The sequence below is a fragment of the Mandrillus leucophaeus genome, unplaced genomic scaffold (assembly GCF_000951045.1).
Source record: "Mandrillus leucophaeus isolate KB7577 unplaced genomic scaffold, Mleu.le_1.0 Scaffold22, whole genome shotgun sequence".
NCBI classification, from domain to species: domain Eukaryota; kingdom Metazoa; phylum Chordata; class Mammalia; order Primates; family Cercopithecidae; genus Mandrillus; species Mandrillus leucophaeus.
The window spans coordinates 5,908,411-5,934,974 of NW_012102254.1; the positions used below are offsets into that span (position 1 = coordinate 5,908,411).

General features: G+C 41.3%; 2 protein-coding genes across 3 annotated transcripts in view; both read right to left on the reverse strand.

Moving 5' to 3' along the window:
- Positions 1-498, reverse strand: part of TMEM42 (transmembrane protein 42) — a 4,437-nt gene extending 3,939 nt beyond the window's left edge. Inside the window, exon 1 of the mRNA XM_011981150.1 lies at positions 109-498. Coding sequence (XP_011836540.1) covers positions 109-498 — 390 coding nt within the window. The remainder of the gene's footprint in view (positions 1-108) is intronic.
- An 8,078-nt stretch (positions 499-8,576) lies between these two features.
- KIF15 (kinesin family member 15) overlaps positions 8,577-26,564 on the reverse strand; it is an 88,911-nt gene continuing 70,923 nt past the window's right edge. For both annotated transcript variants that reach the window (XM_011981109.1, XM_011981110.1), the window contains 9 exons: positions 23,443-23,589; positions 21,406-21,507; positions 20,633-20,797; positions 18,640-18,749; positions 13,688-13,760; positions 13,184-13,221; positions 9,901-10,066; positions 9,511-9,642; positions 8,577-9,163 (listed from right to left, as the gene is read on the reverse strand). In XM_011981109.1, the coding sequence (XP_011836499.1) occupies positions 9,101-9,163; positions 9,511-9,642; positions 9,901-10,066; positions 13,184-13,221; positions 13,688-13,760; positions 18,640-18,749; positions 20,633-20,797; positions 21,406-21,507; positions 23,443-23,589 (996 nt within the window). In that variant the 3' untranslated portion in view covers positions 8,577-9,100. The remainder of the gene's footprint in view (positions 9,164-9,510; positions 9,643-9,900; positions 10,067-13,183; positions 13,222-13,687; positions 13,761-18,639; positions 18,750-20,632; positions 20,798-21,405; positions 21,508-23,442; positions 23,590-26,564) is intronic.

Here is a 26,564-nt window from a genome sequence, read left to right on the forward strand (position 1 = left end):
CCTCACGTGACGCGGCGCTCCCGTGACGCGGCGCTCCTGCAGGCACTTTGGAGGGGGCGGGCCAGGGGGCGTGGCAGAGCCTCAGGGCTATGGTGGCCTCAGGCTTACTCTGTAGTAGGTTTGTGCTTCCCGAGAGGACGTCGGGACCCGAGGCCTAAGGCCGAGCCGGGTACTGTGGACGCTGTGGTAGTAGGTAAACATCTCGCGGCTTAGCCGTCTCCATCCCGGCCACCGGGTCCCGGTGAAACTTATTAAAGATGCCGAACGGGCCCCGCCTCGGCCCACCGAGTCCATACAGGTCGACCAGGCCTCCTCCGCTCCACCCTCCAGCCTGAGGACGCCGTACCGAGATCTTCGGCAGAGGGCGCTGGGTACCGTTAGACCCAGAAAGACGCCAGAGCCCCAGATGGGGACAAGCTCATCACAGAAAACCAAAAAATGCGGATCCGCGATGAGAGGAAGATAGTAATCCATAATCAAGCCACGCAGAATCAACATGACTTCTAATCTCCTATTGCACTTACATATGTTTAAAATGTTTATGGCCGGGCGTGGTAGCTCACGCCTGTAATCCCAGCGCTTTGGGAGGCCTAGGTGGGCGGATCACCTCAGGTCGGGAGTTCCAGACCAGCCTGACCAACATGGAGAAACCCCGTCTCTACTAAAAATACAAAATTAGCCAGGAGTGGTGGCGCATGTCTGTAATCCCAACTACTCGGGATGCTGAAGCAGGAGAAGCGCTTGAACCCAGGAGGCGTTGGTTGTGGTGAGCCCAGATCGTGCCATTGCACTCCAGCCTGGGCAACAAGAGTGAACTCCGTCTCAAAAATAAAAACAAAATGTTCCCATTTAAAAATTACATTTCCTTGAAAATAAAGTGGTGTTGAAATGTGTAAAGTGCTGTTGCCACTCTCCAGGAAAATCAATGTTAATAGAGCATTTTTCTATATGTCTATTGTTATACACAGTTAAAGTGTTTTAAAAAATTATAGAATGTATATGCATTTTTTAAACAAAAATGATTTCACAGTTGAACATACTGATCAGCAGCATACTTTTTGTATCTTATGTTTAGCAACTTTTTATGGAAGTCCTTCCACACTGTGCTGCTTCTCTCGCAGGGTGGTTTTGTGGCTCAAATAAAAGCACGGATAAGGCTGAGCGCGGTGGCTCACGCCTGTAATCCCAGCACTTTGGGAGGCTGAGGTGGGTGATTATGAGGTCAGGAGTTCAAGACCAGCCTGGTCAAGATGGTGAAACTCCATCTCTACTAAAAGTACAAAAAAAAAAAATTAGCCAGGCATGGTGGCAGGCACCTGTAATCCCAGCTACTCAGGAAGCTGAGGCAGATAATTGCTTGAACCTGGAGGTGGAGGTTGCAGTGAGCCGAAACTGCACCACTGCCTTCCAGCCTGGGTGACAGAGTAAGACTCTGTCTCAAAAAAAAAAAAAAAAAAAAGCACGGGTAATTTCAGTAACGCCGATATAGTACAAACTGTCCCATTTTGCAGATGAGGAAATAGGATCAGAGGTCTCACTGCACCACTCCATTGAGTAAAGAGCTGCTCAAAGATGATACCCTCTGAAAGCTCTAATGAGGAAATCAAGAGGTGTTGCATTGATCAACTCTGCATGCATTAAGAATGTAAAGCGAATTTTCTTAGAACAAACGATGCCTCTACTAGCACTAAAGATTAAGCATTTCAGAGCCACCTCCTCTGTAAAGCCGTCTCTGCTACTCGCCTACCTTCATACCAGTCCTGTGGTTGTTCCTCTGGTTGTCTGTCTCTCTGCTAGCCTGCAAGCTCCTTGAGGGCAGGGACTATATCGTTATTAATCTCCGGGTCCCCAGCCCTGGTGATGATGGGCTAAAGTGATGCCATCCTCAGACACTGCTGAGAAGTGATTTCTGCCTCTTAGAAACTCCTGTGTACACACATCACCTAGGGATCTTGCTAAGATGAAGATTCTGATTAGGTCTACAGCTAGACTGAATTTTGTTTGTTTTTAGAGGGACACAGGGTCTCTGTCACCGAGGCTAGGATGCAATGGTGTAATCATGGCTCACTTCAGCCTTGAGCTGCCAGGCTCAAGCCATCCTCTCCATTCAGCCTCCTGAGTAACTAAGACTACAGGCATGTACCATCAAACCCAGACAATTTTTTCTTTCTTTTTTTTTTTTTTTTTTGAGACAGGGTCTTGCTTTGCCAGGCTGGCGTACAATGGCGGATCATAGCTCACTGCAGCCTCAACCTGCTGGGCTCAAGTGATTCTCCCACTTCAGCCTCCTGAGTAGCAGGGACTATGGGTGCATCATGCCTGGCTAATTTTTGTATTGTTTTGTATAGACAGGATTTGACATGTTGCCCAGGCTGGTCTTGAACCCCTGAGTTCAAGTGATCCACCTACTTTGGCCTCCCAAAATGCTGGGATTATGGGCGTGTGCCACTGCACCCCAGCCCCCAGCTCCAAAAATTAGATTCCGGCCCTCCAACCCCACAACAGGACCTAATTAACCTCACCTTCAAGGTGTACAATAATAGAGGCAGCCAAGTAGCAATGTATTTCTGAGTTGCAATTACTTGCCTCCACTCTGAGAGAAACCCCAGCCACATCTCCAGCACGCAAGAACTTCAAAACGTCTGAACCGCAGTGGCCAGGCATTCCTTCAGGACTGCCTCTCCCAGGATCTTGCTTCAAGTGCTGGAAATCTGGCCACTGGGCCAAGAAATGCCCAAAGCCCGGGATTCCTCCTAAGCCATGTCCCAACTGTGCAGGACCCCACTGGAAATTGGACTGTCCAACTCGCCCGGCAGTTGGACACTCCCAGAGCCCCTGGAACTCTGGCCCAAGGCTCTCTGACTGACTCCTTCCCAGATCTTCTCAGCTTAGCAGCTGAAGACTGATGCTGCCCGATCGCCTTGGAGGACCCCTGGACCATCAAGGACACCGAGCTTCGGGTAACTCTTACAGCGAAGGATAAGTCCATCCCCTTCTTAATCAATACAGAGGCTACCAACTCCACATTACCTTCTTTTCAAGGGCCTGTTTCCCTTGCCTCCATAACTGTTGTGGGTATTGACGGCCAGGCTTCTAAACCTCTTAAAACTCCCCAACTCTGGTGCCAACTTGGACAACATTCTTTAATGCACTCCTTTTTAGTTATCCTCACCTGCCCAGTTCCCTTATTAGGCCGAAACATTTTAACCAAATTATCTGCTTCCCTGATTATTCCTGGACTACAGCCACATCTCATTGCCACCCTTCTTCCCAACCCAAAGCCTCCTTTGCGTCTTCCTCTTGTATCCCCCCACCTTAACCCACAAGTATGGGACACCTCCACTCCCTCTCTGGCAACTGATCACACGCCCATTACTATCCCATTAAAATATAATCATCCTTACCCTGCTCAACGCCAGTATCCCATCCCACAACAGGCTTTAAGGGGATTAAAGCTTGTTATCACTTGCCTGCTACACAGCATGGGCTTCTAAAACCTATAATCTCTCCTTACAATTCTCCCATTTTACCTGTTCAAAAAGAGGACAAGTCTTACAGGTTAGTTCAGGATCTGTGCCTTATCAACCAAATTGTTTTGCCTGTCCACCCCGTGGTGCCAAACCCGTATACTCTTTTGTCCTCAATACCTTCCTCCACAACCCACTGTTCCGTTCTTGATCTTAAAGATGCTTTTTTCACTATTCCTCTACACCCCTCGTCCCAGCCTCTCTTTGCTTTTACCTGGACTGACCCTGACACCCATCAGTCCCAGCAGCTTATCTGGGCTGTACTGCCAGGCTTCAGGGACAGCCCTCATTACTTCAGCCAAGCTCTTTCTCATGATTTACTTTCTTTCCACCCCTCCGTTTCTCACCTTATTCAATATATTGATGACCTTCTACTTTGTAGCCCCTCCTTCTCAACAAGACACCCTCCTGCTCCTTCAACATTTATTCTCCAAGGGATATCAGGTATCTCCCTCCAAAGCTCAAATTTCTTCTCCATCCGTTACCTACCTCAGCATAATTCTTCATAAAAACATACATGCTGTCCCTGCCGATCATGTCCGATTGATCTCTCAAACCCCAACCCCTTCTACAAAACAACACCTCTCCTTCCTGGCCATGGTTGGATACTTTCACCTTTGGATACCTGGTTGTGCCATCCTAACAAAACCATTATATAAACTCACAAAAGGAACCCTAGCTGATCCCATAGATCCTGAATCCTTTCCCCATTCCTCTTTCCGTTCCTTGAAGACAGCTTTAGAGACTGCTCCCACACTAGCTCTCCCTGACTCATCCCAACCCTTTTCATTACACACAGCTGAAGTGCAGGGCTGTGCAGTCGGAATTCTTACACGAGGACCAGGACCATGCCCTGTAGCCTTTTTGTCCAAACAACTTGACCTTACTGTTTTAGGCTAGCCATGATGTCTCCGTGCAGTGGCTGCCACCACCCTAATACTTTTAGAGGCTCTAAAAATCACAAACTATGCTCAACTCACTCTCTACAGTTCTCATAACTTCCAAAATCTGTTTTCTTCCTGCCACCTGATGCATATACTTTCTGCTCCCCGGCTCCTTCAGCTATACTTACTCTTTGTTGAGTCTCCCACAATTACCATTTTTCCTGGCCTGGACTTCAGCCTCCCACATTATTCTGGATACCACACCTGACCCCCATGACTATATCTCTCTGATCTATCTGGCATTCACTCCATTTCCCTATATTTCCTTCTTTCCTGTTCTTCATCCTGATCACACTTGGTTTATTGATGGCAGTTCCATCAGGCCTAATTGCCACTCACCAGCAAAGGCAGGCTATGCTATAGTATCTTCCACATCTATCATTGAGGCTACCGCTCTGCCCCCTCCACTACCTCTCAGCAAGCCGAACTCATTGCCTTAACTCGGGCTCTCACTCTTGCAAAAGGACTACGTGTCAGTATTTATACTGACTCTAAATATGTCTTCCATATCCTGCACCACCATGCTGTCATATGGGCAGAAAGAGGTTTCCTCACTACGCAAGGGTCCTCCATCATTAATGCCTCCTTAATGAAAACTCCTCTCAAGGCCACTTTACTTCCAAAGGAAGCTGGAGTCATACACTGCAAGGCTCACCAAAAGGCATCAGATCCCATCACTCAGGGCAACGCTTATGCTAAACAAGCAGCTGGCATTCCAACTTCTGTCCCTCACAGCCAGTTTTTCTCCTTCTCATCAGTCACTCCCACCTACTCTACTCTCCCACTGAAACTTCCACCTATCAATCTCTTCCCACACCAGACAAATGGTTCTTGGACCAAGAAAAATATCTCCTTCAAGCCTCACAGGCCCATTCTATTCTATTGTCATTTCATAACCTCCTCCATGTAGGTTACAAGCCACTAGCCCACCTCTTAGCACCTCTCATTTCCTTTCCATCGTGGAAATCTATCCTTAAGGAAATCACTTCTCAGTATTCCATCTGCCATTCTACTACTCCACAGGGATTGTTCAGGCCCCCTCCCTTCCCTACACATCAAGCTCGGGGATTTGCCCCCACCCAGGACTGGCAAATTGACTTTACTCACATGCCTTGAGTCAGGAAACTAAAATACCTCTTAGTCTGGGTAGACACTTTCACTGGATGGGTAGAGGCCTTTCCCACAGGGTCTGAGAAGACCACCGCAGTCATTTCTTCCCTTTTGTCAGACATAATTCCTCAGCTTGGCCTTCCTACCTCTATGTAGTCCGATAATGGAGCAGCCTTTATTAGTCAAATCACCCAAGCAGTTTCTCAGGCTCTTGGTATTCAGTGAAACCTTCATATCCCTTACCGAACTCAATCTTCAGGAAAGGTAGAATGGACTAATGGTCTTTTAAAAAAACACCTCATCAAGCTCAGCCTCCAACTTAAAAAAAAAAAGGACTCTGCCAAAAATAGAGCCCAAAAACTCACCAACCAAACAAGCAATTACACTGAACCCCCTTAGACACTCTCTAATTGGATGTCCTGGGTCCTCCCAATTCTTAGTCCTTTAATATCTGTTTTTCTTCTTCTCTTATTCGGACCTTGTGTCTTTTGTTTAGTTTCTCAAATTCATACAAAACTGCATCCAGGCCATCACCAATAATTCTATACGACAAATGCTCCTTCTAACCACCCCACAATATCACCCCTTAACCCAAAATCTTTCTTCAGTTGAATCTCTCCCACTGTAGGTTCCCACGCCACCCCTAATCCCGCTTGAAGTAGCCCTGAGAAACATCGCCCATCATCTCTCCATAGCACCCCCAAAATTTTTCGCCACTCCAACACTTCACCACTATTTTGTTTTGCTTTTCTTATTAATACAAGAAGACAGGAATGTCAGGCCTCTGAGCCCAAGTTAAGCCATATTTCCTGTGACCTGCCTGTATACATCCAGATGGCCAGAAGCAACTGAAGATCCACAAAAGTTAAAACAGCCTTAACTGATGACATTCCACCACTGTGATTTGTTTCTGCCCCACCCTAACTGATCGATGTACTTTGTAATCTCCCCCACCCTTAAAAAGGTTCTTTGTAATCTCCCCCACCTTTAAGAAGGTTCTTTGTAGTTCTCCCCACCCTTGAGAATGTACTTTGTGAGATCCACCCACTGCCAGCAAAACATTTCTCCTAACTCCATCACCTATACCAAAACCTATAAGATCTAATGATAATCCCACCACCCTTTGCTGACTCTCTTTTCAATCTCAACCCGCCTACACCCAAGTGAAATAAACAGCCTTGTTGCTCACACAAAGCCTGTTTGGTGGTCTCTTCACACTGACGCGTGTGACGCTTTCCTTGCAATGAGTGATGTTCTGGGTTGAATTGTGTCCCTGAAAAAGATATATTGAAGTCTTAACCCCTGGAACCTGTGATGTGAATTTATTTGGAAATAGGGTCACTGCAGATATAATCAAATTAAGATGAGATCCTTAGGGTAGGCCCTAATCCAATATGACTAGTGTCTTTCTCAGAAGAGACAGAGGCACAAGGAAGAACACCAAAGATTCCTGACAACATCAGAAGCTAAGAGAAAGGCATGGAACAGATTCTCCCCTATGGCTCTGAGAGAATGTGGCCCTACTCACACCTTGATTTTGGACTACTGGCCTCCAGAACTGTCAGAAAATAGATTTCTGTTGTTTTAAGCCACCCAGTTTGTTATAGCAGCCCTACAGCTAATACAAGTGATCAGAGCCCAACCTCTTCATTATCAGCTTCAATATTCCACCTTCTTCTACCTCCGAGGCAGTTGCAGTGTCTGCTCGTTACCTTATATTTAATACTACATTAAAGTTCCTTCTTCATTTTTGGCCCATATTGATTTACTATTTACTATTCCTTGAGAGTTCAACTATGCATTACAATTTTTTCCTACAGTTTTATTAAAATGCACTCATTTTGAATGTATAGTTCCTTTTTTTTGTTTGAGACAGAGTCTCACTCTGTTGCCCAGGCTGGAGTGTAGTGGTGCAATCTTGACTCAATGAAACCTCTGCCTCCCGGGTTCAAGCGATTCTTGTGCCTCAGCCTCACGAGTAGCTGGGATTACAGGCACACACCATTACACACAGCTAATTTTTGTATTTTTAGTAGAGATGGGGTTTTGCCATGTTGGCCAGGCTGGTCTTGAACTCTTGGCCTCAAGTGATCCACTTGCCTTGACCTCCCAAAGTGCTGGGATTACAGGTGTGAGTCACCACACCCAGCCCTATAGTTCATTTTTTAGTAAATATAGAGTTGTGCAGCCATCATCATGAAGCAATTTTAAAACATTTCCACCACCTCAAAAAGTTCCCTGTGCCCAGTCATTCCCACTCCCATCTTAGCTCCAAGCAGCCAATGATTTACTTTCTATCTCTATAATTTTGCCTTTTCTGGACCTGCCATATAAATAAAAACATACAATCTGTGGTCTTTTGGGTTTGGTTTCTTAGCATTTTTTTGAGATTCATCATGTTGTAGCATGTTCCTTTTTTACTGCCAAGTAATATTCCATAATATGGAAAAATGTTCAATAGCATTAATAATTAGGAAAATGCAAGTGATATAACTACACACCACTAGGATGGCTGCAGTAAAAAACCTGATGATAACAAGTGTTGGTGAAAATGTAGAGAAACTGGAATACACTGTTGGTAGAAATGTAAAATGGTATATCTAAATGGTAAATTTGTAAAACAGGCAATGTCTTCAAAAGTAAAGACATGCTTTTCAGATAACCCAGTAATTCTACTCCTAGGCATGTGCTCAAGAGATATGAAACATATGTCCACACCATGACTTATACATGAACATTTATAGCTCCATTACTTATAACAGTCCTGAACTGGAAACAATTCAAGTAGCCATCAACTGGTGAATGGATAGTGTAGCATATCCATAAAACGGAATACTTGTCTCAATAAAAAAGAAAGAAGGCCCGATACGTAGAAGTTTCTTGAGGGCAAGATTTTATTTGCTTTGTTCACTGATGATTAGTGCCTGGCATATTGTAGGTGTTCATTAAGTATGTGTTCAATGAACAACAGAATGAACAATGTAAGTCACTTTAATTATTATCTTAAAAAATGGCTTTATTTACAGTCATGGAAAATGCTCAAGAAAATACCTAAAGTAAGAATACAAAAATAATCTATATTAACAAGTTTGCTTCTTGTACCTGCTACTAAGTCAGCCATTAAACTCACTGCAGGTGTTGGAACCGCCATATATTGTTAGAACTTCCATAAGAATCAAAGGAGATTATGGCATAATCTAAGAAGAAAATGATCTGGCTAACGTCCACTGTAAACCTTAGCTACAGGCTTTTATTTTTACAAAGACAAAAGGTTTTCTCTTACAGTTGATTCAAAGCCTCAAAGTGGGCCACTTATTAGCAGACTGCTGACTGATGCAGGCTGTATATGGATGCAGAATGTTCATCAGAAACTTGAGGTTCAGCCACCACCACCTTACACACATTTAATAATTAAGGTCTGTTAATACAGCTCTCCTAAGTGGCCAAGAGTAGGTCTTACTTGTAAAAGAGAAGAAACATCTTCAAACAAGGTGATGCCTAGGTAGTTGACCGGAATCCTCATGATTCACTTCTTTTCTTTTCTTTTAAAAATACATTTTCAGCACGCAACTTTTCTGTCTCCTAAGTAATTTTAAAAACACAAAAAGGAAAAAAAATAAGGCTCTAATTATTACAGGAAGTGTGCTTTTTGTTTTTTTTTTTTTTTTTGGCATTCATTAAGTGCATATTTCAAATTAAGACTGGAATTTTCCATGTGCAAACTAAACATTTAACAAGAATCTGCTGTCTATGAAAATATAACTGATTGAATTAGGCTCAGAATAGCAATGATGAACACTTTTTTTTTTTGAATTCAGGAAGCTCCCTGAAGAAGTTAACTGATTCAATAATTAAGTTTTAATTTGGTTTTAATAAAATAATCATTTTTAAACCAGACATAATTTATTCAGAATAATTTTTAGGTTTACCTCAGCAAGCCTGACATTTTCCTTCTTTAGTCGCACTACGTACTGAATCTTCTGATGCAGGTTTTGGTGACCTACCAACTTTCCATTTTCCTCAGCAAGACACTCCACCTGCTTCCTTAACATTTCCGTCTCCTGCAGGTAATCAAATCCGAGGAGGGAAAAATTAGAAGTAGGTCTTAATTTTTCTTTTAAAGTTACATTATTTCTTGCCTTCCAGGAGCACAGGAAGTCAGAGAGTCCAGAATCCCAGCTTTCATGGCCTCACAACTCTTCATACAATAAAGCAACTCTGAACTAAGAACACCCAATCATAGAAGTGAGTTTTACGCTAATTAGTTCTATTCATTTGAGTGTTCTAAGTATCATGAAAAAACCAACACACTAGCACACCTGGGATGTTCTCTCCCTTTCTTCATACATTTCTTCCAGCTTCGATCTCAGTTGTTCTTTTTCCTGGAATGCTTTAGACTCCAAAGTTCTGGTTCGTTCAACTTCTTCAGTCATTCTAAGGCATTCCATCTCTTTGTTGTAAAGGGCACTTTGGACTTCTTCTAGGCTGTAAGAATAGATATCACTTTACAGTATTTGAAAGAAACATAATCATAAAATAGTGCTCCAGTTAGATATGTGTCCTTCAAGGCCAGAATTTTGATTTGAAAGTATTACTAATCTTTAGCCCTCCTCTGCTGATAGCAAACGAAGACAGTAAGTGCTACATATCAGATATGCTTTTTTGGTTTTGTTTTACCCAAGACTTTCATTTTGGAAAACTCCTCAAAGCATTTTCTAAACAATAAAAATTTAGAATAAAATTGTTTAGGTTCAGCCCACTTGGGGCAAATGTAATTTAAGTATTATTATAATCTGCATGGTTTATTCATCCCCTATCTTGATCATTTCTGATTTCAGAAACTGGTCCTCAGACAGTAGGACACCAGTCATTTCTTCAAGGATGTGTTGTTTAGAATTTATACACTTCATACACATTTCACTGACTTTATAAAATGGTCTGAATTCTGTAAATTTTCCGAAACAAATGGCTTCCCCCACCGCCCCGCACCCCCTGCCTTAGGGACAGGGTCTCGCTCTGCTGCCCAGGCTAGAGTATGCTGGCACCATCATAGCTCACTGCAGCCTCCAACTCCTGGGCTCAAGCAATCTTCCTGCTCCAGCCTTTGGAGTATCTAGGACTACTGGCATGCACCACTGTGCTTGGCTAATGTTTTAAAAATTATCCATAGAGATGGAGTCTTGCTATGTTGCCTAGGCTGGTCTCAAACTCATGGCCTCAAGCAATCCTCTTCTCCTTGGTCTCCCAAAATGCTGGGACTACAGGTGTGAACCACTGTGCCAGGCCTGTTTTTTATTTTATAATGCTCATGAAATGTAATGTTGACTGTTGAAATGATGTATTATTACACCATTCAAGGCCAGCTAATTTCTAGCTGTTGATTACTGAAATGATATAATACACAAAATTTAATACACTAAGGCCCAGCTAATTTCTAGGCAAGTTGTTTTTGGACTACATTCTGTGGATCTCAGAAGGACAGTGTTGGGAGAAGGGGCACTGATGCTCTCCCAATTCATTGTTGGCTTCGTATTGGTTCCCCATTACTTTTTAAAGCATCTTCACAAATATATGGGTAACATAACATTTAAAATTGCTGTCGTAGGCTGGGATTGATAAAACAGTGCATGCCGTTTGCTGAAGCGTGCTTCACTTGCCCGCAGTGAAGTCTGGCTTGCTGTATGTTCCAGAGACAGCATATCATGAAGACTCTTGGTTACTAGACTATGAAATAAATTATACAACAAGTTAAATAGCTTTTACTCTTTTTGCTAGAAGACCTCGAATAGATATTAGTTCTAAAATAGCTGTAATTAAACTAACTAGCTGGATTCTCAAAAATCCTGTAAATAATCTGGGTTTCTGACTTAGCTTTACCACTAATTAGCTAGGAGCTGGACTCTGAATGGCTCATACACAGGTGAAAAGGCTGTTTTCCTATGTATACTCTGATTCTATGAAGCAAATGACTCAATGATTGGGTAACAAATCTTTCATAAATTGGGTGGTCTTTGTCAGCTGATCATTAAAAAGAATTTTTGATGGTAAATCACCATGTAATCTTTGACATATTTACTTGCATAAAGTTCAAATAATTGGAAGATAGTACCCTATCAAAACTCCTTCCATTGCCATCTACTTAACTATGTGAACAAGATTTCTCAGCATTTAAATCCATAAAAGCAGAAAATAGGAATAGAGTTGATGCTGAATCCTGTCTCATTTGAGTACAACAGAAAAATGAGCTGACTGAAGAAAAAGCATTAGGTTAAAATACATTAAGAGATGCATTTCCACTAAAATTTTCCCTAATAATTATTTATAAAAATTTCCAGTAAATTTAGGGCACATTGATAATTGTAATGTGAACTCAATTGGAAATATAACAAAATCATATGATTAAAATAAGTTTTTACAAATTACTTTCAATTTGTGTCTGTGTATGTATGTACATACATATATTTTATTGTTAAGTAGTATGATGGGGTTATCAATAAAAAAATTTTCCAGAAAATATATTAAATCAATATAAAATCCTGCAGAGTGTAGAAAGGAAATTCAATTACAAAGGAAAAACATAAAATTTTAGACTCAGAAATTTGTTCATGTATTTTTTAAACAGATAGAAAGCAGCAAATTAGTTAAATACATTTAAAAGAATGGCAAGAGCTTTATTTTCTTTTCTCTTTTTAAAAAAATTTATTTAAAAAAATATTTTAGAAATAGAGACAGGGTTTCACCATGTTGCCCAGGCTGATCTCAAACTCCTAAGCTCAAGCAATCCACCTGCCTCAGCCTCCCAAAGGGCGTGAGCTACTGCGCCCAGCTAACAGCTTTATTTTCCAGTGTCACTATACTGTATATCCCAGAATGTCTATTCTTTGTAACAATTTAAACTTATAATGAAAAATTTTAGATATAAAGTCAACTTCAAAAATATGCAGGAGGGTATATGATGTCTCAAAATCTATCAGTATGATAAGCAAAAATGTTTGAAGATCTCTATCCCTATTGAGGAGTACCTACCCAGAAAAAGCCCAATAGCTCTCTAATGTTGTTTTGTTTGTGTTAATGCCAACCAGCTTACTTAGTTTGAATTTTACGGAAAATATAGTACACCTTGTTCATCAAAGACTGAAGCCATTTATAAGGCTACATAAATTAATATGAAAACTGTATGAATAAATTAAACTCACAGCTTTAGAAAACATAAAGAGACCCAAGGTCTAGACCAGAAGAAATCAGAGTATTGATCTTTGGGTCTCAGAGGGCCTCAGGTTTTAAATCAGAGGAAACCAGAAGTAGAAGTGAAAAGGGACACCTGGTAGTTATATTGTTCTCATTGTCCATGAGGAAAAGACCCATCAATTCCTAAAGGAAAGCTAAGCTTTTCCTGCTATTTATTTTTTTAAGATTTCTTTTGAAGTGGCTTCACATGAGAAATCCCTTTAGCAAATGGTATTAAAAAAATTTGTGAACATCTATTAAATGCACTTATTACTGCAGAAGGAAAGAAGTTACCTACCTTGTGGTATATCATTCCTTTAGAGGAGAATAAGGAAAAGATGATCAATAATTTGAATTACAAAATAGTACACTTACTCTGCTTTCATTTTCAGCATTTCTTCAACTATTTTACTCTATAAGAAGATACAAAAAAAGAAAATAAAAAGATGGCTTAGGTTCTTAAATAACATTGCTTTAAAAAGATAGAAAGGAACCAGCCTATTCTCCTTCCTGTGAATAAAATCAAACCAATATCCTTTTCCACAATCCCAGCTACACATACATAAAGGAAGTACCTATTTCCAAGACTTCAAGCACTACGCCCTCTAAGGCTTCAAACAGGCCTTGGTACTTGCTTCTAAATGGAGAATTATATGTGTGTATGCTGAGCAGCAGGCTTACTATCTAGGCATGAAGACAAATTCTTAATTCTCAGCTGTGTCTAAATACTGATGGTAAATATCAAACTAAACAGTGGGAATGCAGAAAAGACAGGAATTTCAATAGTAAAATGATTTCTAAAATATATAACCATAAATACTAACTATAAAAGCATTGCTCAGATAAGAAGAAACTATCATATATAAAAAAAAATCTTACTTTTGCAAGTCTTTCTTTGATACTTTCTTCTTGTTCATTCTTCAGCTGTTGATTGTCTGGATGATTCTGATCACTGCATAGATTAACAGGGGTGGGGAGGAGGCTAAGTATATTCAAGTATCAATTTCAAATTCAAATCTATTATATGCAGCAATGCCAAGGTGTGCAAAGAAAGGCTAACTCTATTGTGATTGGGTCAAGTCAATACAGTTGATAAATGTGATTGACACATGGGGATGAAATAAGGCACTTCCCCAGAACTCAGGATTCCCCCCAGAACTCAGGATTCCTCCCAGTACAAAAGCAAGATGAGCAGAGGTGGGAAATATAATCAAGGATTGGTTGAAAGTCAAATACAGTAGAAACTTAGTTGAAAGTGGTAACATCTGAAGACCGAATGTGAACAAAAGGGGGCTAAAAGAAAGGGCCACGAGGCTGGTATGAATGTGATCAGCTGGGAGGGGGCACATTTTGGGTAGGGAGGGTCGCTCTGGCCTCAGGCTGGTAGAGCCCTTGAGTCTACTTTTGCTCAGGTTCCATAGTCAGTTGACATTTTCTGATAACCACTCTGCCTTTCCATGTATGTGGACACCAGGGCCAGATGTCCCAAGCACCAGATATGTCTTCATGGAAAAGGAATGTTCCAATATATAAAGTAAGGAAATCACATTCTAGATAATACATCTATTTCTGTGAGCCTGACCAGGTGAGGATAATAAGTGTCTGTGTGCAGCCTCTGGACCAGAGAGATATCCCTCCCTCCCTCCTTGGAGAACCTTCCTGAATGCTGTAGGCTTCTCTAGGAATATCTCTCTCACTGGTGAATAAAAGACCATTTCTTGAAAGAAAACAGAAGCTACAGTGAGGTTTCTTTTCCTTAACAAATCTGGCAGCCTAGACACAAATGGTAATGAGTCCTCAATGAAGAATTCACCCCAAATCATTAAGGAAAGATGTGTTTTCTGTCCACTAATCCAAGGATTGGCAAAAGTCTTCTGTCAAGAACCAGACAGTAAATATTTTAGGCTTTGGGAGGCATGCGGTCTCTGCCACAGCTATTCAACTTGGCTACTGTAGTGCAAAAGCAGCCACGACAATATTAAAATGATAAGGTGTGACTATGTCTCAATAAAACTTTATTTACAAAACAGGCTGAGAGCTGAATTTGGCCCCTGAGCTATAGTTTGCCCTTTCTCTAATTTTTCACAAAGAAGGCTCTGAGTAGCTCTTTTATATATAAGGGACGTGAAGCTATGAAATGAAAAACTTTTTTTTTTTTTTTTTTTTTGAGACAGTGTCCTACTCTGTCCTAGGCTGGAGTGCATGTTGGCCTGGCATGTTGGCCAGGCTGGTCTCAAAATCCCGACCTCTAATGATCTGCCTGCCTCAGCCTCTCAAAGTGCTAGGATTACAGGCATGAGCCACCACACCCAGTGAAAAACATTTTTTAGGCCAGGCGCAGTGGCTCACGTCTGTAATCCCAGCACTTTGGGAGGCCGAGGTAGGCAGATCACGAGGTCAGGAGATTGAGACCATCCTGGCTAACACAGTGAAACCTCGTCTCTACTAAACATACAAAATATTAGCCAGGCATGGTGGTGGGCGCCTGTAGTCTCAGCTACTCGGGAGGCTGAGGCAGGAGAATGGTGTGAACCTGGGAGGCGGAGGTTGCAGTGAGCTGAGATCGTGCCACTACACTCCAGCCTGGGTGACAGAGTGAGGCTTCGTCTCAAAAAAAGAAAAAAAAAATTTTTTTTAAAGACATTTATTGAACATCATGATCAGACCTACGACATTTGGCAATCAACAGGATGAGTGCAAAGGAAAAAAAAAAACCACATTAAAACTCTTTGTTAAGACTGCTTTACACTTTCCACAGAACAGAAACTAAAATAACCTGTTATACAATTAGTCACAAATACGGTCCTTGAGTTTTTTACCCATACACCTGAGTATTGTCTAAAACATATCTTCTTTGTAGCAGGTAGGCCCTGCTACCAACTGTGCTTGGCTGAGTTCACAAATCTGTTGTAACCTGTAGTTTCCCTGTCACTTCTCTGGCTCTACGCTCCTGCTAAGCTTTGTTTCCTGGCATTAATTAAAACCTTCTGCCACTGCCATAGCTATTGCTGCTACTGGAACTGCCTGTCAACGTAAAAAGAAACTCAGAAAGACAGGCTCTTTAGAACAAACAGGCTTATCTAGGAATAGCAGAGGGATTGCAATTGCAGGGTATGCAAGCTATGACGGGCCATTGGTGTATCCAGGGGAGTTGGGGAAAGGGAAAGCTTTTAAAGACAAAGAGAAATCCATGAAATAAAGCTTGAAATAAAGCTCACAGGTCACAGAAGCTCACTGCAGGAGTTGGTGTTTGTTCATTGGTGGAGCTGGCTGTTGCTGAGTAACTGTCCTGGTGCTGGCGGCTTGTCTGAACTACTGCAGGCCTGAAAAATTCCTGTGATAAGCTCTGTTGCAGGGTGAGTGCAGAAGTGGGGCATGTGGGACCTGCAGGAATTTCTTGTGATAAGGTATATTATAGGCATGTGCAGTGAGAACTTCTTTATGGCCTCCTGACTCCACTTTGTTAGGGTTTTGACATAAGTGACTCCATTTTGGTACTGGCAACTTTCACATGCCTTAGCCACCTTGGCTTGATGGTTTGGCAACATAGTAGCCTCAGCCACCACAGGGGCCAGAGTTTCTGCCTCCAAAGTTTCTTCTCTTCACGGGGTCAAAATTGAAGATTGGTTGTTGTAATTACCAAAATTGTTGTAGTTCCCACCATCTCCAAAACTGCTTCCATCATTACTAAATCCATTATAGCCATCTCTCCTGCCTGCATATCCCCCAATACGGCTGCCTCCAAAGCTACCATTACCAGTGAAATTTTTCCTTCATGACCAAAGTTGTTACTCCCACCAAAACCACCTCCATGACCACCACCAAAGTTGCCAGAACCACTCTGATCTCTCTGGCTGGCTGAAGTACTAACCATTTCTTTCTTCAACATGGTTTTCCATACTTCATGGTAGTGGCTATGTACTTTACGGTATTTCTGAGAGACAATCTTATCCAGAGTCATGGCTGTCCTCAAAGGTAAAAAAAGTAAAGCTCCTCTTTTTGCCATTGCCTCAGTTAGTCATGATTTCAACCATTCCTGTTTTCTCGTACCTTCACAATAATCTCTTAGGTGATGTTCTTCAGTGTCTTCTGTGATGCCATCAACAAATATGTTTTTTACGGTTAACCAGGCACCTGGTCTTTGAGACTCTTTTCTTGACATCCCTCTTTTGGTTTCACAACTCTTTTATCTGCCTTGTGTGGCCTTGATTTATGGCTGCATCCACCTCCTCCACAGTGCCATCTGTGACAAACCAAATGCTTGGTGTTCAGGTCTCTCACTGCCATATAACCCATGAGCTTTCCTCACTACTCAGAATGGCTCCCCAGACGCTTATTGGTTGTTTCAAAGCTCAGTCATCTGATGAAGAGCTTCTGTAGCTATTTGGGCTATTTAAGAGACTCTGACTTAGACATGTTGGTAGTGGGAAGAGACTTGAACGATGCGTCCTTAGTGGCATCCATGGGCGAAAGTAGTAAGCTCATGATGTATCTCTGAAATACGGTATTTTTAATTTTCATTTTACAAATGATCCGGAAATGTTCTATGTTCTATGTTCACAGTAGCTCTTGATAAAAGACAGTATACTAAATATAAGGCTTTTCTTTAATATAATTGGACATATGTGGAGCATATGAAAGCTAGGTGAGCAGACTGTGGACTACCTGTATCAGAATCACCTACAAAGGGAGGCAGTTGCTTATTAAAATGCAGAATTCTGGGCTTCGCTCTAGCCCTACTGAATTAAGATCTCTGATGCTCACTAAAATTTGAAGAGAATCATTTAAGAAGAGATTTTAGCATAGCCACCATTACCATCCTCAAATCTCTACTGCCTCATTTAGGTTTTGAACATTGTGTATCAGGGATGTTTCTGCACAGGGCCAGGGAGCTGCAGGAGTGCACAAGCTTCTCTGTCACAGACATTCTGGCAACAGCATGGACAGCAGTCAGTGGAATTCGGTAAGGGCTTCTATCTCGGAGATCCCACTTCGATTCAATTCAACTTCTTGCATAATTTTACAGGCCACTATCATCTCCAAACCCTCACTCAGAAAGTTGTAATAGGCAGAATCATAATTCTACCTTGTGTACTTAATACCTGCCTTTCATTGACTGACGCCTGCTACCAAGCACTGTAACTGGCACTTTATACATGTAATTTTTAATCTTTAAAACTCCTCGTGAGAAAATTATCATTTTCCTCATTTTACTGGTAAGGAAATTGAAATACTAAGAAGGTAAAAAATACGTCAAAAATTGTATTTTTAAGTCAAAGACAAGATATAAGTCTGGATATATGGCTGCCCCGACACTATGCAAATATATTGGCAAATGCAAGTACAAAACTGCCTTACCTGAAGCCAAAACATGCTCAGAGAGATGTCTAAACCCAAGCGAATGCTCCTCTATAAAATGCTAAGGATATCCTTCTTGTCCTGCCCAGGAGCTTTTCCTGGACCATGAGTTACGAAGCAAAACCAACTAGTAGGGAATTCTCCCTTTCTCTGCAAGGCTTCTTGAACCTTGTCGATATTATTTATTCCTTAAAAAATATTTTTTCAAATATAAGTAGTTTGGTTTAAGTATTTCACGTTTTAAATTCATTTCAATCGCTTTAAAACAAATGCAACAATGCCAAAAACGCACTGCAGAGCAATGCAAAGGTGAACAGATCAGACCTGACTCAAAATCAACCAAAAGAACATCTCCTGGATTAGTGAGAAACATTGTACACCTTGGGAAACCTGTCAAACCAATTCCAACCTCATTTAACTCCACACAGTCAGGCCAAGATTTAGTCCATTGAGTTCTCGTGGTTCTTTCTCACCTATTGTCCTTTTGTCTTTTAATATCATCCAGCTGACCTTGCAGGAGCCAGTTTTTCTCTCTTAACTGCTGACTTTCCAGGCGTAGGTTTTCCATTTCACACAACTGCTCCTAATAACATATCAAATCGTATATTTTCAAAAAACACATTACAGTAGGCTTCATTTAGCTCCCCAAGGCCACCACTGAGACAGGTATTCCTCTTACGTTCCTATGCAGAGACACTGCACTGGGTATGGCTACACGAAAAGCAGACTGTGACAAGCTATTGGAGGCCTAGAATGGTGAGTGATGATCACATCCAGTGTCTTGAACACAGATTTTTAAAATCAATATCACAGAGTTAAATATTAAAATTCTTTTGTGAATAAAGATGACAAAAATCTCTACATTGAAAAATATTCTCAACATTCGATTCTATTAGGTAGATTCTAATTAAAACAAACAAAACATTGATATCACAGCTCATCCCTCAAAATACTTAATTGCATCCTAACTTGAAAATCATGAGCATAGCTATCTGGAAGAAATAAATACTTGTCTGCAAGGAATATCCTTTTGGATTTACTTGCCTATTATCTGATTTCGTTTCACCTGACCCAATTTCTTTTAAGTTTCAAGATCACGCCAATCTGGATAACAGCCACATTCCTGAGATAGCATACTAAGAACTGCCCTAAATAAAAAGATCAGGCATAATCCTCTCCCTGAATAACAAAACTCAAGATAAGTGCTGTCTTTATATATATCCCTTGGTTAAAGTGAACAATTTGTGTTCCTAAACAAAAACTCCCTGCAGAGCAATGACCTCACAGAATAAATGCTATCTTCTGTGGAGCATCACATCCTCCCTACCCCCATGCACCTACACACCTACCCAGACAGTCCTCCATGGGCCCACCCCTGAGCCATGTGCACACCCCACTATTCAGACAACATACCACCAAGTAACTGGGTAAAAACACTATGAGGGAACTTTAAAAAATGGAAAACAAGAAAGTATTTTAAATTTATCAGAGACTGAAAGAAATCTCTCTAATATATAAAAATGCCTATGAATCAATAAGAAAAAGTCCAACGATAGAAAAATGGGTAATGGATATTTTTCACAGAAACAGAAAAACAAGATGCTCAATTTTACTCTTAAGAAAAATATAAATTTAAGACTACACTGAAATAGCATGCTTTAGCTATTAAATGGACAGAGATCCGAAATTCAGATAGCACCATGAGGTGAGGTTTAAGGAAACATGCTCTCACTTTCATTCCCGATGACAGCATAGCTGGCACAACCTGTATATGGTACCACTGTGTAAAAACCAAATGGGGCAAGAGAGAATGCTTAGAGATGTGGTTATGTATGCACTAAAAAGCTCTAAAAGAAAGGGGCTACCCTGGGAGCCTCCAGGGACAGCAAAGTAGGTGGATTAGTATCAGGGGTAGAAGGAATACTTTTCTCTGTCTACCCTTCAGTTCTGTGCCTTTTGTATCCTCAGTAACCAGGAGGATGCTGCTTAGTTTAAAAAATTACATTGGCCGGGCACGGTGGCTCACGCCTGTAATCCCAGCACTTTGGGAGGCTGAGGAGGGCAGATCATGAGGTCAGGAGATCGAGACCATCCTGGCTAACATAGTGAAACCCTGACCCTACTAAAAAATACAAAAAATTAGCTGAATATGGTGGCAAACGCCTGCAGTCCTAGCTACTCGGGAGGCTGAGGCAGGAGAATGCTGTGAACCTGGGAGGCGGAGCTTGCAGTGAGCCAAGATCGTGCCACTGCATTCCACCCTGGGTGACAGGGAGACTCCGTCTCAAAAAAAAAAAAAAAAATTAAATTTACTGGCTGGGCATGGTGGCATATACCTATAGTGCCAGATACTGGGTGGCTGAGGCAGATGGATCACTTGAGCCCAGCCTGGGCAACATAGTGAGACTTGACCTCTTTAAAAAGAATTAAATTTACTGTAAAAAAAAAAAAAAAAAATCCAGTTACCTTCATTCTGAGGATTTCAGCATTTTTGACTTCTCTGTCTTCATTTAGCTTTGTTACAAGGTGTTCCAAAGAAGTCTTAGAGGCTCTTCCATCTTCGATCTCTTGTTCTTGTGTTTCCAGGAGTTTTGCCAAATGTGTTTGAAAGTGAGGTGGTGTTTTAGGGCTCTAAAATAAAATCACATCTCATCCAAATATCCGATTAAGTGATATCATAACGATTTCTTTTAAATGTAAATGTCAAGCACATAAAAAAATATTCTAGCTATGGCTGGGCATGGTGGCTCACATCTGTAATCCTAGCACTTTGGGAGGCCGAGGTGGGCGGACTGACTAAGCTCAGAAGTTCAAGACTAGCCTGGGCAACACAGTGAAACCCTGTCGCTACTAAAATACTGAAAAAAAAATTAGCCAGGTGTGGCAGCGTGTGCCTGTAGTCCCAGCTACTTGGGAGGCTGAGGCAGGAGAATTGCTTGAACCTGGGAGACGGAGGTTGCAGCGAGCCGAGATCATGCCACTGCACTCCAGCCTGGGTGACAGAGCAAGACTCCATCTGCCAAAAAAAAAAAAAAAAATTCCAGCTATTTAGCTTATTATTCTAATTCTTTTCCAAGGAAATAAAAGACTGGTAGTTTCATCAAGTAAAAAGCAGACAGAGGGTATTAGTGAAAATCTTTTTCTTTAAAAAGACAAAGGTATGGTCTTCGTAATTTCCAGATTTTTATCATTTACAAAACTGTTTCTTCCTCCTGAAATATTCTTTTTCTGAAAAGTACCTGGGGATCCTCAGCAGCAGAATCCATCACATGTTCTAGTTGCCTCATTTTGAAGTTATATTCATTCTTTTTCTGTTCTACTTCCTCTTTCTTTTGGTTTAGCTGCGAAAATTGAACAGATACAAGGTTACAACTTAGAAAGAAATATAGAGTACATGTTCTAAATAGAAAAGACAAACTTCTCATCACCAATCATCAGGGAAATGCAAATGAAAACCACAATGAGATATCACTTCACACTTGATAGGGATGGCTATCATTAACAAGATGAAAGATAAGTGTTGGTGAGTTTGTGGAGAAAAGGGAATCCTTGTATACTGTTGGGAAAGTAAATTAGCACAGCCATTGTGAAAAATAGTATGGAAGTTCCTCAACAAACTAAAAATAGAACTACTGTATGATCCGGCAGTCCCACCTCTGGATATATATCCAAAGGAATTAAAATCAGTCTGCTGAAGAGACAGCGGCACTCCCATGTTCTCTGAAACATTATTCATAATAGCCAAGCTATGGACTCAAGTTAACTGTCTACTGACAGGAGAATGGGTAAAGAAAATGTGCTACATACATACACAATGAAATACTACTTAGCCTTAAAAAGGAAGCAAATTCTGTCATTTGTGACAACATAGATGAACCTGAAGGACATTGTTCCAAGTAAAATAAGCCAGCACAGAAAGACAAATACCACATAATCTCATTTATATGTGGAATCAAAAAAGGTTGAACTCATTGAAATAGAGAGTACCAGAGTCTGGGGGAGGAAGTGAGGGGTGGAAGGAGACATGAATCATCAATGGGAGATGTTGGTCAAAGGGTATAGTTTCAGTTAGACAGGAGGAATACCTTTTGGAGATCTACTGCAGGGCATGGTGATTACAGTTATTAGGTTGGTGCAAAAGTAATTGTGGTTTCTTCCCATGGCATATGGAAATCTGCTGTATTTACATTATTTTTTCAGAACTTGATCAATAATTTGAAAAGCAGTAAGATATTAAAATAAACCTATGATATTTTTAAAAGTAATTGTGAAATCTAACTTGGTTGCTACTATAACCCAATCATCTCCTTTTCTTTTTTTTTTTTTTTTGAGACGGAGTCTCGCTCTGTTGCCCAGGCTGGAGTGCAGTGATGCAATCTCGGTCACCGCAAGCTCTGCCTCCCGGGTTCACACCATTCTGCTGCCTCAGCCTTCCCGAGTAGCTGGGACTACAGGCGCCCGCCACCACGCCCGGCTAATTTTTTGTATTTTTAGTAGAGACTGGGTTTCACCGTGTTAGCCAGGATGGTCTCGATCTCCTGACCTTGTGATCCACTGCCTTGGCCTCCCAAAGTGCTGGGATTACAGGCGTGAGCCACCGCGCCTGGCCCCATCTCCTTTTTTTCTCACAAATTTATTTATACTTTAAAAAATGATCCAAGTTTCACAAGTAACAAAACGGTCATCTGAGAAAAATACAAAATAAAAAATGACAACCACCACCACCAAAAATATGATAAAAGTCAGGCATAACCTCACCAGAGTGGTTAGAACTGGCTGCCATGTGTCAAGGACCTAAGGTGGGTGGGAGGCAGCTGAGCAAGTCTCAGTCCAGGTGAGGACACTCCATTAGCCTCCCCTTTGTACATGGAGAAGTTGACCAATGCAGGAATGTCATGACAACCTCAACTGTGGATTCCTCCTGTCCTCCATCTTTTTTTTTTTTTTTTGAGACAGGGTCTCACTCTGTCACCCAGGCTGGAGTACAGTGGTGCAATCTCGGCTTACTGCAACCTCCACCTCCCAGGTTCAAGCAATTCTTGTGGCTCAGTCTCCCAAGTAGCTGAGATTACAGGCGAGCGCCACCATGCCTGGCTAACTTTTCTATTTTTAGTAGGGACAGGGTTTCAAGTCACCATGTTGGTCAGACTGCTCTCAAACTCCTGACTTCAAGTGGTCCACCTGCCTTGGCCTCCCAAAGTGCTGGGATTACAGGAGTGAGCCACTGCGCTTGGCCTGCTGTGTCCCATCTTGAGTGACACCTGTGTGCATCTCACCTTGTGCTGAAGTTCCTGAATCAGGGCCTCCTTCTTGGTCAGTTCTTCCTGGGCAGACTGCAGCAGCACCGAGTGTTTTTTTGAGGCCTCTGTGAGCATGTTCAGCTGCTCAGTGGCATGAGCCAGGTCCTCACAGAGCATATCCCTCTGTTAGGAGGCAATCACCACAGTTTCTTAATTGTGGTACTCCAATAAGGATTCCCAAATCATTACTATGTGCAACTTTTAACAGACTAAGGAAGTTTTATGTGAAAACCTATTTCTTTTGCTTGCGTGCTAATCCATTCTTAGACAAAGTAATCCGTTAATATTTAGATGAACAGGTCTAGACATTAACATTATTACAGTAAACTTACATAGGTATCCCAATTGAGGTTTAACTGCACTCTAGGTTTGAGGTTTAATTGCACTCTCCCCTCACCCCCAGGATCTCAAAGCCAATCTCTCTCTCCTGGGAAGGATTCAAAGGTCTCTTGGTTACTTGTCTCACCAATTGACTCTAGTCCTTTAAATACTAGAAAGTAAATAGCTGTAAAGATGAGCCTCCATCAGCCAGTTGGGGAGGGGGTGGGCAGTTTGCACCAGATTGTGATTCATTGTCATAGACCATCAAAGTTTCAGGAAGTAGCTTTGTGGAAAGTGGCACAGAAAATTATAAGTCCTATAGGTTGCATACATAATTTCTATGTACACAGTATATGTAATTCCTCCCAAATTAGAGCAGATACTGCTTATCCTTCTTTTCCTTTCCAAATGTACATGTATGTATGCAGGTGTGTGTGTGTGTATATATATATACACACATATAAATGTATGTGTACATATACATGGATATACACACATAGATATACATACATATAAACACACACTTTTAAAAAACTTGACACATCAGAAACATTTTTGCATGTACTCACTCTTTTCATTGTGTGGACTCCATTTCATCTTATGGATGTACCACAATTTAATCCATCACTAAATATTTTGGTTGATAAGAATTTTTCACTATTCTGTGTAGTACTTTATTCTTATATCTAGATTATTTCTTTAGGCTGAATTTTTAAAAGTGCAAACTCAAAGGATGTGTAAAAAGTATAAGGCTATGTATTACCAGACTACCTCCCCAAAGGCTGAACATAAACTCCTCCAGAAATTTGAGTAATCATCCTTGTCTGCACATCTTCCTTGGGTCTTAAACTTTACCAGTTATAAGATTAGAAAATAGCTCTTATTTTAATTTGTGAAACTGGCCCAACTCTCCCCTAGGACTGATGTTTATGGTTTCTTTTGAATAAACATAGAAATTGGCCCTCCCAGTCTTAAAACTTAAGAAAGTTACATTTGTCTTATCTGAGTTCCTTTCTCAGGGAACAAACCATCAGGCATCCCAGACAAGATCAAGGAACTGAAACTTACCAGATTATGGCAACTGGACAACTGAGATGCCAGGCCCCTCACCTGTCACGGCTGCCTAACTGACAACCTGTTTCCTGTTAACCAACTCCTCTTCCTTACCCCTCCCTAATTCCTGTTTTCCCACACATGGTTACCTTTCTTGCTATATAAACTCCCCATTTTAGTCAGTCAGGGAGAAGGATTTGAGACTGATCTCCTATCTTGGCTATGGCACCCATTTAAAGTCTTCTTCACTGGCAATACTCCTTGACTCAGTGATTGGCTTTCTGTGTGGTAAGCAACCAGACCTAGGCTGAACCCCTGGTGTTTCAGGAACATTTGCATGTCTCTGATTCCAAAGAGGTTTTGTGCCACTATATTCCCTCTTTGGGGAGCTACTTATGTCCATTTTCCACCAGCCGTGTTTCTATAATTCTCATGAAGGATAAATTGCAGTGGTAAAATACTTTGTCATCAGTTGCAAATATTTTCCCCCTGTCTGTTGTTAGAATTTTTGTTTTTAATATTGTATAATCTTCCCTTATGGGTTCTAACCTTTATATCAAGATATTTTCAAAGAGTCACATAATCTCAAGATTTTTTTATGTATTTGTGTTTCTCTTCTCCTGAAAAAAAAAAAAAATTATTTTTTTAGACAGAGTCTTGCTCTGTTGCCCAGATGTAGTGCAGCAGCGTGATCTCATCTAACTGTAACCTCCACCTCCCAGGTTCAAGTGATTTTCAGGCCTCAGCCTCCTGGGTAGTTGGGATTACAGGTGTACACCACCACACCTGGCTAATTTTTCTAATTTTTTGTATTTTTAGTAGAGACGGGGTTTCATCATGCTGGACAGGCTGGTCTTGAGCTCCTGGCCTCAAGTGATCCACCTGCCTTGGCCTCCCAAAGTACTGGGATTACAGGTGTGAGTCACCGTGCCCATCCCTCCTTTTGTTTTTTCAGAGATGGGAGCTTTTGCAACATTACCCAGGCTGGACTTGAACTACTGGACTCAAGCAATCCTCCCACGTCAGCCTCCTGAGTAGCTGGGACTACAGGCGTGTGTTACCATGCTTGGCTTGTATTTTTATTTTCTAGTACTTCTATGATGTCATCATTTGTACAGAACTCTAATCCATGTAAGAATTGTTTTGGCTTTCATATCTTTACAAATTGGTCAGACAATTTTCCCAACACATATATTGACTAAACCCACTCTTTCTTCACTGTTGAGAAATACTTCCTTTACCATTACACTAAATTCCTTCATATTCACTGCTGTCTATTTGTGGATGTTCAAAGTTTTGCAATGATCTCTCTATCATTAGTCCAATACTGGATATGGTTACCATTTATTAGCTTCCAAATCTCTCTGCATTATTGTTTTTCTAAGTTTTGTTGGTAAATCTTGTGTATTTTTTTCAAAGGAACTTTAAAACCATCAGTTTTTTATATTGGGATTTGAGGCCAGGCATGGTGGCTCACACCTGTAATCCTAGCACTTTGGGAGGCTGAGACAGGGGAGGATCACTTGGGTTTAGGAGTTTGAAATCAGTGTGGGCATCATAGTGAAACTTCGTCTCTACAAAAAAATACCAAAAATTGTCCAAGCATGGTGGTGCACATGTAGTCCTAGCTACTTGGGAGGCTGAGGTGGCAGGATCACTCAAGCCCAGGAGTTCAAGGCTGCAGTGAATCATGATCACATCACTAATAAATTGAAATTTGAAGT